This window comes from Thermobia domestica, chromosome 18 (genome assembly GCF_964235325.1).
Source record: "Thermobia domestica chromosome 18, izTheDome1.hap1.1, whole genome shotgun sequence".
NCBI lineage: Eukaryota > Metazoa > Arthropoda > Insecta > Zygentoma > Lepismatidae > Thermobia > Thermobia domestica.
Genome location: NC_137471.1, coordinates 167,000,521 through 167,013,418, shown reverse-complemented (window position 1 = coordinate 167,013,418; position 12,898 = coordinate 167,000,521). Strand labels below are relative to the sequence as shown.

Genomic DNA, 12,898 nt, shown 5'->3' with positions numbered 1-12,898 from the left:
ATCCTTTATCGGTGGAGTAGTCATAAACATAAAAAGATTTTATCTTTCATCGGAGTGAGACTGGAGCCGCGGTCTTAAGGATTTGGGAGTCCTCTGCAAGGGCCATTGCTTCCTCAGTGTCAGTGGCACTCGAAAAAGCCGCAAACTTATTTGAAGTTGGTGACTGTCTTCGGAGTGGGTGGGGTAGAAGGCCGACAAGGCTTTTTCGCAGGTTGAAAACTGTCTTCTTGAATAACTGCATTAGGTCGGGAGGTTAAGTTCTCGCTAACTTGAGGTGTGTGGAAACAACATTAGGGTAACCATAATAGATTTTTTGATCGTATGCCGAATGAGGTCCTTCACAGAATGTGCATTTATAATTTCCGTCCGTACGGAAGTCTTTGTGATTCGGAGTAACTAAAAGCATAGTTTCGACGTAGATAATAACTAGACTTCGGATTTTTGCATATTTGCATGTTTTTCTCCTGATGTGATATTGATATGCTCTAAACAGAAATTCGTTTCAGGTGTTTTGGAGTAAAAGAGCAGAGTTTTATAGTGCATATATTTGCATATTTCGGAGGTTAGTGCATGTTTATGTCGTTACTGCATATAAATGCATATTTAAAGGAACGGCCAAATTTGATAATTTTTAATGTCCAACAACTTTCCTCATAAATGGAATTTCAGGTTTCTAATATAAATAGACTCAAGATCTTTAAATGGTTCATTGCTGTCGGTTTAGAATTCTTCCAAGATTATGTGAAAGGAGAATAACAAAAGGGTGAGTTATTCATCCTCCCGGCAATGATGCATGACTGTCCCCTTTTTGGAAGAAAACATGAATAACGGTGTCAAATCATCTACAACAAAATTTCCACGTCACCCATCTCGGAAGTTAAAGTTGCTACTGTTGTGCGTGTGTAAATTTGAAATTGTGTGGTACTGTGGTAGTATAAGAATACCAAAAGAAAAATCTGAGTCCATTTACTTGTAGTGCGACATCTTCAAATTTGAATTTTATCTAGCTCAGAATTATGTCCAATTTTTGCCCATTTTTGTCCATCCAAGAAAAAAAATTTGCACCATTCAAACTAACAAAAGAGGGTCATTACAAAATTTTGGCCACTTTGATCACCTGTAGTGTGATATCTTCAAATTCGAATTTTAACTTGCTCAGAATTTTGTCCATTTTTGTCAACCTAAGAAAAAATGTACCATTCAAATAAACGAGGAAAGGCCATTTCAAAATTTCGGTCACTTTGATCACCTATAGTGCGACATTTTTAAATTAAAATTTTAATTAGCTCAGAATTGAGTCGAATTTTTGAACATTTTTGTACCACCAAGAATACATTCTGTACCATTGAAATAAATCAGAGACGGTCACCGGTTTATTTCAATGGGACAGAATTTCGTCACTTGGATCACCTGTAGTGAGACGTTTTCAAATTCGAATTTCAACTATCTTGGTGGTAGACAAATCTACAAAAATAGGGAAAATGCTAAGCTAATTAGAATTCGAATTTAAAGATATTACCCTACTGGTGATCAAAGTGACCATAATTTTGAAATGGCCCTCCTTTGCATAATTTTAATGGTACAAATTTTTTGATGGTACAAAAATGTACGGAAATTTTACAAAATTCTGAGCTAATTAAAATTCGAATTTGAAGATGTCGCACTATAGGTAATCGAAGTGACCAATTTTTGAAATGACCCTCCCTTGTTTATTTTAATGGTACAGAATATTTTCTTAGTGGTACATAAATGCACAAAAATTGAACAAAATTTTAAGCTTGTTAAAATTCGAATTTAAAAATGTCACACTACAGGGGATCGATGTAGCCCAATTTTGAAATGGCCCTCCGTCGTTTATTTGAATGGCATAAAAGTGTTTCTTGGTTGGACAAAAATGTACGGAAATTTTACAAAATTCTGAGCTAATTAAAATTCGAATTTGAAGATGTCGCACAACAGGTGATCGAAGTGACCAAATTTTGAAATGGCCCTCCTTTATTAATTTGAATGGTATAAAATTTCCTTTTGGGTGGACAAAAATGGATAAAATTTGGACAAAGATGTCACACTACAACTAAATGGGACCGAAAAATCTAGAAATTATCTTCTGAAACAATGGATTGAAGTTGAGATACATTAACAATTCAAGAAGAAAATATATTTTGTTAAGTATTTGCTAAACAAGTAATATTTTCAAAGTAAGCAAGCTTGTTTTCCGAAGAGAACATTTCAATTTTGTTCGACAGCAAAAGCTCAATCTTCAGCAGAGCTCAATTTTTTGGCTTTCTTATATTTTCATAGCATTTTCAAGTCTAATAAGGAGTTTATACAACTATAAAACAACCCATGTGTTGCCTTTTTTTCATACTCAGCAGAATTCATCCCAAAGAAACCATTAAAGAATGTGTTTCGGGAAGAAATAAACAACCCTTTTGAAAATGAGCTCTAAATTATTTAAAATATTTGCTTTACAAAATCTAAAACTTTGTCACAGCTGTTACTTTCTGAGATAAGGAGATAAGTTCCCAAGTTTTCCTTTAAGGAGTTTATGAGAATATTTAAATATAAACTTGTGTTGCTTTGATACGCAGGGTCTCTCGAAACGAACTTTCGTACTAAGTCTTCTGTTATGTTTTCGATAACTTTATCTTCTTCCCATTCATGCTCCATGTCTCACTCAAATTTCTTTATTCCATTTAGTATCAATATTATACATTGTAAATTCTTACTGTTTTAAACGAACAACGTAACGCTAGAAGAAAATATTCTAGGATTCAACACAATTGGATATAAAAAGTAATTTCAAGTGGATTTATTTTCTTTTAAACAAGAACATAAGGTTTTTGAATACATGCTTTTAATACAGTAAAAACTGCCTTCAACCAGGTCCCTTATTAAATAGAAATTTATTTTAAACGGAAATATTTCACAGTTCCGTGAATTTAAAGGTTAAAAAAATGGTTAAATTCTCTTGGTTAGGCGGAACCTGTGTTGCGAACAACGGATGTTAAAGTATACTCTTTAACGAAAATTTTCAAGTTCCGGAATGCAGCGTTTAGAAAATTTTTTAGACATACTGTGAGAGGTTAGGTACCATATATGAACTACGTTATCTGTAAAGGTCTTCGTTTACTTGTTACTCTACACATTTAACCTTTAGTCCACCGCCATATAAGGCCCTAGATACCGTGAGACTTTTTGAACGAAGTGCAATTTATACAGTAATTTCCAAATACCAATAGCTCGTTCTCTAGCTGGTCTAGAAATATGGAACAAGGAGCATAATACTGTATGTATTTACACTCATGTCCAAAATTATTGTCGTATGTCTATAAATATGTTGTTCTAGGAATATAATTTGATAATTAATTTGCCCGGTATTTCTTATAATGTTAGTATGTGTATAATCGGCAAAGACATGTATGTGGCAAATTTCATGTCAAAAGAGCAGTACATAAGAACAATAAAACGAAAATAAAACGTTCTTGTCCATTTAGCAACATTTTGTTTTGCTCATTATAATTTTCATATTTATAATTTTTTTCCTATGAAATTTACCACAAATATACATTTCCCGATTATACACATAGTATTAGTATTAAAAGTACCCTGTAAAATCATTATCAAATTATATTCTTACAAGAAGACAGTTATAAATATGCGACAATTATTTTGGACATGAGTGTACATTATTTCTTTTTATCAAAGATCTATCTACGTTAACTTTAAAACCTTTCACGGAAATTTTTGCAAGTCCTGTTCAAGTTCGCTAGGCAGGTTTTACTATATGCTTATGCCAGATATGCTTATTTACTTCTCTGAATATATTTATTCTTCATTGACAGATACTTGGCACATTCTTTGATATATATATATATATATATATATATATATATATATATATATATATATATATATATATATATATATATATATATATATATATATTGATTTCCATACTGACTGTGAGCTGAGCGAATCCGAAGAAACCAAATGTATTCAAGAAGCCTTGGACGCTTGCGGAGTTGAAAACATTAAAAGCGACCTTGCGTTTATCAATACTTACTTCAGTTCAATTTCAAAGATCATGACGAGATTAGAAGAGCGATGATTAGCACCTTGTAGTGCATTTGAGCTGTTTGATTCAATAACGAAACAGACGCCATCAAGACCAATCGGACACGAATTTCTTCGAAAAGCACAGTCAATAAACGCGAAAAATCCTGGCATAAAACTCTTGTCTAATATAAGTAAAGTGTTCCTGGGAACAACGACGCACAAATTTCAAGATCTATCGGCAAGTAACATTGCTTCTTTGAAATACTGTCCCTTAACGACCCGTGACACGGAAGGAACATTTTCAATGTACAGTAATGTTTTGATTGATAAATGCAGGCTGTTGCCAGGAAACACCGGAAACTACATACTGTAGTTGTGTATTGTAGCATGAATGCATCATAGTTATACACAAAGTATATGCAGTTTAAGTAATACATTTTTTTTCTCTAAAGATAATAAAATTCCTAATGTAACTTTAACTTTCGATTGGCGCATATTTACAATCACCTACCAAAAAGTAAATTTCTATTCAAGTTAGAGAATATCAGATTTGTATTCGCACTTATGGCTGGTATAGTTAATTTTGCTAAAAAGTCGCCTTATATTTTAAGTATAGTAGCACTAACGTTGAGAAGCTAGCACTAACCAGCACTAAGGCAGCACTAACGATTGGTATAGTTATTTTCGTTAGTGCTTTAATTTTTGTGTATGCGTATGCTAACTTGACGTCAAGTTGGCATACAACAAAAGGTCGCTCTATTTTTTAAGTATAACAGCACTAACGTTGGGAAGCTAGCACTAACCAGCACTAACGTAGCACTAACGATTGCTTAGTTACTTTCCTTAGTGCTTTAATTTTTGTATATGTGTATGCTAGTAAGGAAAATCGTTTTTGACGTGGGTTCAAACCCTGTCTAAGGAAAGTTTTTTTTATTATTTTTAAAATTTTTATAACACTTCTTTTGTTAAAATAATATTACAAATAATATTCAGAAAGTGATTTAACGATTATTTTTTAAAATTTTCATTAAACTTTTTTCATTAAAATAAGTTTGCCCTTGTACTATACAGATCCAAAATGATTTAACGATTATTTTCTTAAAATTTCCATTAAACTTATTTCATTAAAATAAGTTTGTCCTTGTACTATACAGATCCATAGCAAAAGCAGCAGCAGCAGCAGCAGTAGTAGTAGTAGTAGTAGTAATAGTAGTAGTAGTAGTTATAGTAGGTGACATCATCGGTACGTTGCCAATAAGAATGCTACTTAAGCCATATTTTGGCTGAACCTCTTGGGATCGGCGAAAATGCACCCTGCACCACGACGTCATTTTAGTGGATAAATTCTAGTCAACTATTGTCAACCTTTTTTGTTATTATGTAGATATTGTTATTGCCTTAAGTTATTCCATAGATTTGTTAGATAATCTTATGTAAACTGGCGTTCAACTGTGTCTGGAATTAGTGTAAACTGGTGTTCAACTGTATCTGGAATTATGTTCGTAAATAAATAAAATAAATATTATTTTGCCCTCATTGTAATTTAGTCAGAGCGGATCTAACCCGGGGGCCTAGGCCCCTGTATTTTGAATGACAAAAATAATTTAAGCTATTATTTATATATTTTTGAAAGTTTATAGTAAACTCATGATATACCTATCATAGTCTGGGTTCTGGCTGTCTCTCAGTTTCTACCTTCTAGATCCTCCAATGCTTAAGCTATTATTTATATATTTTTGAAAGTTTATAGTAAACTCATGATATACCAATTATAGTCTTGGTTCTGGCTGTCCGCCCCCCAGGTTTTACCTTTTAGATCCGCCACTGAATTTAGTGTCCATAGCAGTGATGGTCAAAGGAAAATGAAAAAGTGTATGATTTGTTCCTGTTTCTTTCAATTCCATACGCATTGGAAACAATATATTTGGTCCTCATAACATACCTGAATCGAAATTTGATTTTCAACTATCAAAGTTTTTTTTCTGTAAGTTTTTGGTACCAAGCTTATTCTGGAAGGTAAAACCGTTGACACCCATCAGAGTTTTGTTCTACAATAGGTTATACAGGACGATCTAATAAAAGTTCCACTTTTATTGGTGAGCTCCTTCGTGGCTAAGCGGTTAGCGTATGTGCCTTTGGCGTGGGAGACCCGGCTTCGATTCCCGGCGGCAGTTCGTGTGGTTCGGATTCCAACGTTAAACTGCAGGTCCCGTCTCATGTAACCTCGCTGCTGAAAGGGACGGTAAACTCAAAATCAACTGAACTCCACCTTTATTGATCGACTGTCAGTGAAGGGGCGAGAGGAGTGGGGAGTCGTTGCTTCCGCTCATTATTCTCCTGCCATTTCAGTTGACGTAGTTTGATCAGGAGCTCATCGCACGTACGCAGTCGAAATCTTTTTCAAAAGCATCAGTTTTGTGATTACAATGCAAAGAGTTTGCTATTCCACGTAATGGAAATACTCCTGATGGGAAGATTATCTTGCAGTGGATTAAGACTTTCCGAACAACGAGTTCAACACTGAAAAAAGAATCATCTGGACGTCTGAGAATATTGGGAGTATGAGACAGTCTATTTTCAAATCCCCAAAACGTTCCGCAAGGAAGCATGTTGCAGCTATTGAGCTTCCTAGGGAGAGTGGAAGAATTTTACAAGAAGGCCTGGAGGAATTACAAACTGTTTTCAATTTCACTTTATATTTTTGAGGGGACTCGGTGGCTCAGTGGTAAAACGCTTACCTCTAGGCCTATTGCGTGGGGTTCATGGTTCGATCCCCAGACAATTAAGTTTGTGGTGGATAGCATCGTGCCAGGAGCGTCATTTCAGATTTTGTTTGGGGGGGGCAAAACCCCTTGATATAAGTAAAATTTCCGCGTATTTCACTGATTTACTACTATTTTATTGATAAAATCTATAGAAATCTCACTCAGGGGGGCAATTGCCCCTCCCTGCCCTCCTTAAATGACGCCCCTGCATCGTGCCCGTGGGTTTTCTCAGGGTACTCCCGTTTCCCTCCACATTCTCATTCCACCATTTCTTCCATTATCATTCATTAACCTTAATCACCGTCTCCCTTAGGATAAAGGGCATAATCGTAGGACATTAAATTCAAACATTTCCTTCATTTAATTTTCCTTCATATTTTTGAACAAACAACTTTCTTTCCACAATACTCTTTTTATTTTTATTTTACTAGTTTTAAAATGTGGCTGGGTGCGAGCGATCCCGGGTTCGATTCCCGATGGGGGCACTCGGTCGAAAAAGTGTAAAAAATCTTTTCCATGCCTGCTATCCTGAATGAGGCGTTCCTTGGTTTTCCTCATTCACACCAGGCAAATGCCGGGGTGGTACCTAACTTATAGGCCCAGACTGCGTTCTCCCTTCCCTTTCCCCGGACAGCGTGCTCGCCGTGGGACCTGATCCCTCAGACGTGACGGGCTAAATAGCGTTAGATGCCGGAAGCCCAGAAATCTAAATCCTAACCCCAATCCTAAAATGTGGCAGGTTTTGTTGGGTCACCCTGTATTTGTTCAATCACTTTCTTTGAAAGCATGGGTAGAGAATAATTTTTCTTTTATTATTATTATTATTATTATTATTATTTATATATACACACACAAATCTTATAATTTCTTCAAGTTCACATTGCTTATGAGTTAGCTTACCGGGATTTATAGTGTAAAAAAAAAAGTTCATTACAAAAAATAAAGCTAAACAGATGAAGGAATACATTTGAGTATTTCGAAGCGTCCTGATTTCTAAGGTTCACTTTGTTATCCGTGACATGATCTTGTAGAGTTTGTTTACTTGAAAACTGCTGCCATTTTTGATCTAATCGAGACCTGTGGATTTTAAATTCCATTGCACAATCATACTGTGAACATCATTGAACACTATCCGAATATTATTGGTATCAGTGGCGGTCGTGAAATGCCAATATAAAGTCCTTTCTTTCGTAGATATGTCAGCCATTATCTGAAATCCTGGGCCGAAACTCAGTCTTCGATCTTCTTGTAGATCCCTTTGCTTTGTTACATTCTGAAAATAAAATAGAAATAAGCTTTAATGTTGCTTTTATATACAAATAACATCTTCATCAGCGCTACGACTACAACGTGAATCACGAACACCTCTAGACATGAATGAATTCGATCACGAACACAATTTCGGAGCAAATTTTGACTCGACCCCCGAACAATGCCTTGCGGCACGACTACACTACTTAGGCAGTGTTCGTAGGTTTCCTTAAGAGTCTTCATCCTGGCGAAATTAAAATACCGGTAATTTTACAGTAATTATGTAATATCTTCAAATAGATAAAATATAATCGAAATGTGGAACAAGAGCGCCCTAGACAATATTATTTTACATGAGAAACCGTTATCACGACTCACTTATCTGCTTTCGATTTCGAGCCATTTTGAAAATCGGCATTTATTTTCGCGTTTCTAAACAGCTGAAAACGGAAAGCCACTAGGTGACCTGTGATAACGGTACCTCACCCAAACTAATATTGTGTAGGGTGTTCTTGTTCCACATTTCAATTATCTTTTACCTATTTAAAGATATCACATCTTGTATAACAGTATGATTTGATTTAATCAATGCAACAGGCTACAGACGAAATTACCTATGTTTTTGTTTTACAAGATGCAAGATGCATTGCAAAACGTTATCTATGAATGTTATATCGGACATACTACATATGTAGGCACAAAATCTCCCCTGGAAAAAATCCTCCTATGCTGAAGAAAATTATAATTTAGTTCCGTTTCCTCCGTTTGATTCCAGGAATGTACTCGATTCGTCTATCTGTATGCAACTATGCAAGCGCTTAAGGGATCAAGGACAGAAGTAGGTCAAGTTGACAGGAGGTGGATTAAACTGACGTTTATCATTTATATGAAACTATTCTGGAGTGCCATACTTTCTGCGTGAGTGTAGCTATATGTTACTTATTTCCGCTTGAAGTAGCTTTTCGATTTAGTGGATTGTTTCTGCAGTGCACTGAAGTCTTGCTTCAGTGACAATTCATTTCATCGTTCATCGAGTGACAATGATTAAAGGTTTCAGTACGATATTTTGAATTTCATTGAATTAGTGGAAATGAAACCTTGTCTATGGGACAATACTACAGACTCATATAAAGACAAGGTCGAGAAGCAGAAAGCCTGGAAAGAAGTATATACAAACCTTCCACAAGACTTCGACTCTATGGACAAAAAGGAATGAGAAGCAACAGGTATGTATAGGATAATATAAAACAATAGTGATTCAAACGCTTTCTGTTTACTTACAGTTGATACATAAAATGTAGATTATATGTAAATGAAAATAAAATGTACAATCGAAGACATAAAAATGGGCCACTTCGATGTTTTCTTCGGGGTACGGACAATTTACCACCAAAATTCGACAAAGCGGACAACTTGCCACCAGTTTTCGCAAATTCTTGACAATTTGACACTATTGGATTGTGGGTTTAAGTATACGGTTACTACCTATTGTGACTTGTCAAAATTATTAACTTAGCCATGTTTTTCTGCGAATGCTTTTGATTAGGAGTATATACGGACCAATTTACAATATACCTCTGTGTACTAAAGAAAAGATATTTGGGAATTTAGACGTTAATGCTCCTACGTCACTTGATTGACGTAATACACTTAACCTTGTTCTTTGCATTGAGCTATTTCTCAGATATTGAACGACCTTTCCATTTATTCAAGTCAGTCTGTAATATTACACGGCTCTTGCAAAAAATAAATAAATAAATAAATAAAAATAAAAATAAATAAATAAATAAAATAAATAAATCTGAACAGCGCTGAATATGATTGCTAATTCGTTGTACTAAGAAATCAAACGTTTGTTTAGACATGCGAAAGTAATTAATTAAAAAAATTCGAATCATATTTCCGCAGCTTTTCATATAATGTATTAAACGAACCTTCCACATGACGCACTGTCAACAATGGATGGATCAAAATCTTTCTAGTGCTGCTTTGTTTCCTCTTTCTTCGCCGTAAGTACAGCAAGGCAAGGAGATATCGTTTATTTATTGCTGGACTCATGTTCTCTCGTTCGCGTTCAAACTCAAACTACCTTTCGGCACCGGCATTACCGGGATGTGTGTACAAAGCAGCCCCGGTTCCCGTTCCGGCAAGAGCTATTATGAAATGGGATTCTCCTTTGAAGGAACGGTCTTCCTCCTCTACCTGTAGCAGAAACTATTAACCACAAAGGTAAATTATACTGTATATTTTATATTACTTTAATTAATTTTATTTTGGCTACAATTATAGTGATTGCACGGAGTCGTGAAGTTTGACCTAGATTTATCAATTTCAGCAACCAATAAAACGAGAGGGCGTGCCCTTGTTGTCAACCCAATTCATGAAATTTTGCCACAGTCTCTATCGTGCTATATTGATAATATCTCTCGAGCGTACAGTGTTGCCACTGAGTATAGTTTTTTTTTTGTATTTTTCTATTATCCTTGTTAGCGTTTAATTCAAATAATTGTTAATGTTTTTATGTTATAATTGAAGCCTTTAGAGGATAAAGGTGTTATGTTACATTTTTCGAACAGTGTTGAATATTGGCGGTTCATGCACTGCTATATGTTAGTCCTTCTACTAACACATAATTTAGTGAATCCTCGTCCAAGTGAAGAGATTTTGGAAACGATGAAGGGCGTATGTTAACAGACATAGTTGTGAAAGTCAGTTTTCCTGAAATGTACACTCATGTCCAAAATGATTGTCGCATATCTATAACTGTCTTCTTGTAAGAATATTATTTGATAATAATTTTGCAGGATACTTTTAATACTATGTGTATAATCGGAAAATGTATATTTCTGGTAAATTTCATAGGAAAAGAATTATAAATACGGAAATTAGAATGAACACCACCTTTTATTTTACAAACAACAATACGGTTGTCGACTTGGTTCCAGTGTTTCCGACTGCCTTTCCATTCTTACCTCCGATATTTGACTTGCTTTTTCCCGTACCCAGTTTGTTTTTGCAGTATTCATTGACCTTTCTCAGGCTTACGACTCGGTTCCTCTTTATAACCTCATAGATATACTTTGGCAACAAGGCATCCCTTCCAAATATCTCCGTATTATATACAACCTTCTGGTCCAACGTACCTTGTATCTTCGCCTCGGTTCCCAACTCTCTAAAGGTCGCATCACTTCCCTAGGTCTTTCTCAAGGTTCTGTATTATCTTCTCTTTTATTCAATCTCTTTTTGGCTCCTGTTCTTCGCCAAACCAGTAACACTGTATGGGTTCTTTCTTATTGTGATAATTTAGCCTTCTATATTCCTTCCACCTCCTCTCAACTCGCTATATCCCAACTCATTTCTACTCTCACCACATTCTCCACCTGGTGTTCCAAACATGGCTTAAGAATCAACTGGAACAAAACTTCCTTTCTCGTTTTTACCCGCAAACGCACCCCCGCCCTACCCTACCTAACATTTACGGGTATTACCCTTCCTTGCCGTCCATATGTTAAATACCTTCGAATCGTCTTGGACTCTTCTTTACGTTGGACCCCCCATTATCAATTTCTACATCAAAAATCATCGACCTTCTTACGTTTAATTCGCTCTATTTTTACTTCTACTTGGTCTACAGATTTCCGTGTCCTTCTTCTGTTATATAAACAGGTTTACTTATCTTATTTTAACGTATGGTGTTTTTCTTTCTCCTTCTCCTTCTAGAGTCTTTCAAATATTCCAATCCCTTCAATATACTACTCTCTGCCGTACTCTTAGCCTTGCTTCCACCACCGCTTTATTCTGAGACCTGAGTTCCACCCTTAGCAATTCAGTTGAAACACCTCTCAGACAAATTCTGTCTTCAACGTTTCTAATTTACCCGATCCTCTCTCTTCCCTAAACTCACTCGGCTCCGACACCTTCATACAGGCCCTCCGACACCTTCCGCAAACGTTCTCCATATCTCGTATCTCTCCCTTTCATATACACTAGTTACCTAGACCTTGCACCACATCTGTTGCATATCCAGTGCACGTATACTCTTCCTTGCTACTTCCATGACTATCCTGGTTTTTCCCGAATCTCTTTCTATCATTTTTCCGCCAATACCCTCCCGCCCACCTTTTCACTCCCGTCTCTTACCAACATTGTTTCTCCTCATCCATTCCTCCTCTCCCTCAGCACACTGTACATTTGTACTGCGACGGTTCTGGCCAGGGCTTGCATTTGGGATTAGCCTTTTACGGTTTCTCTCTTCAGCAATGTTTCAGCTTTAAACTGCCCCATTATATCAGTACTTTCCTCATTGAAGCTTATGCCTTATTTGCGACTCTTCTTCATTCTCTTTAGCATCAGTATACGCCTATCTGTATTCACCACTGATTCTAAATCTCTCCTACAATCCCTACAATCTTCCCCCTGGACTTGGAAATCCTCCTGGATTCTTCATGAAATTCGTCTTCTACACCGTCGCACTTCTCTTAACTATACTACTTGCTTAATGTGGTCTGAAGGTCATATAGGCATACTCGGGAATTTCCTAGCTGATGCCGCAGCCCGTTTCGGAGCCCATTGACCTTTCAATCTCGCTTATAGACCTTTTTCCACTACTTACTACACTTCATTATCAACGATGGACTGCTTATAATGCTTCATGTACAAAGGCACATTAATACTGGCACCATCCTTGTTCTCTCCGTTCTCCATCTTGGTTCCTTCATCATACTCTCTCTCCCTCCTACCTCTATTTTCTTCTCTGTAACAGATTTCGCCTTATGCCAACGCTTATATTTACTTCGAAAACGCACTACTCCACTTTGTAACTG

At 36.1% G+C, this 12,898-nt stretch overlaps 1 protein-coding gene across 1 annotated transcript in view; it reads right to left on the bottom strand.

The window, feature by feature from the left end:
- Window positions 1–7,615: 7,615 nt before the first annotated feature.
- The window catches only part of Galphaf (G protein alpha subunit f), a 64,446-nt gene continuing 59,163 nt past the window's right edge, over window positions 7,616–12,898 (bottom strand). The window contains exon 10 of the mRNA XM_081746699.1: window positions 7,616–8,097. Coding sequence (XP_081602825.1) covers window positions 7,891–8,097 — 207 coding nt within the window. The 3' untranslated portion in view covers window positions 7,616–7,890. The remainder of the gene's footprint in view (window positions 8,098–12,898) is intronic.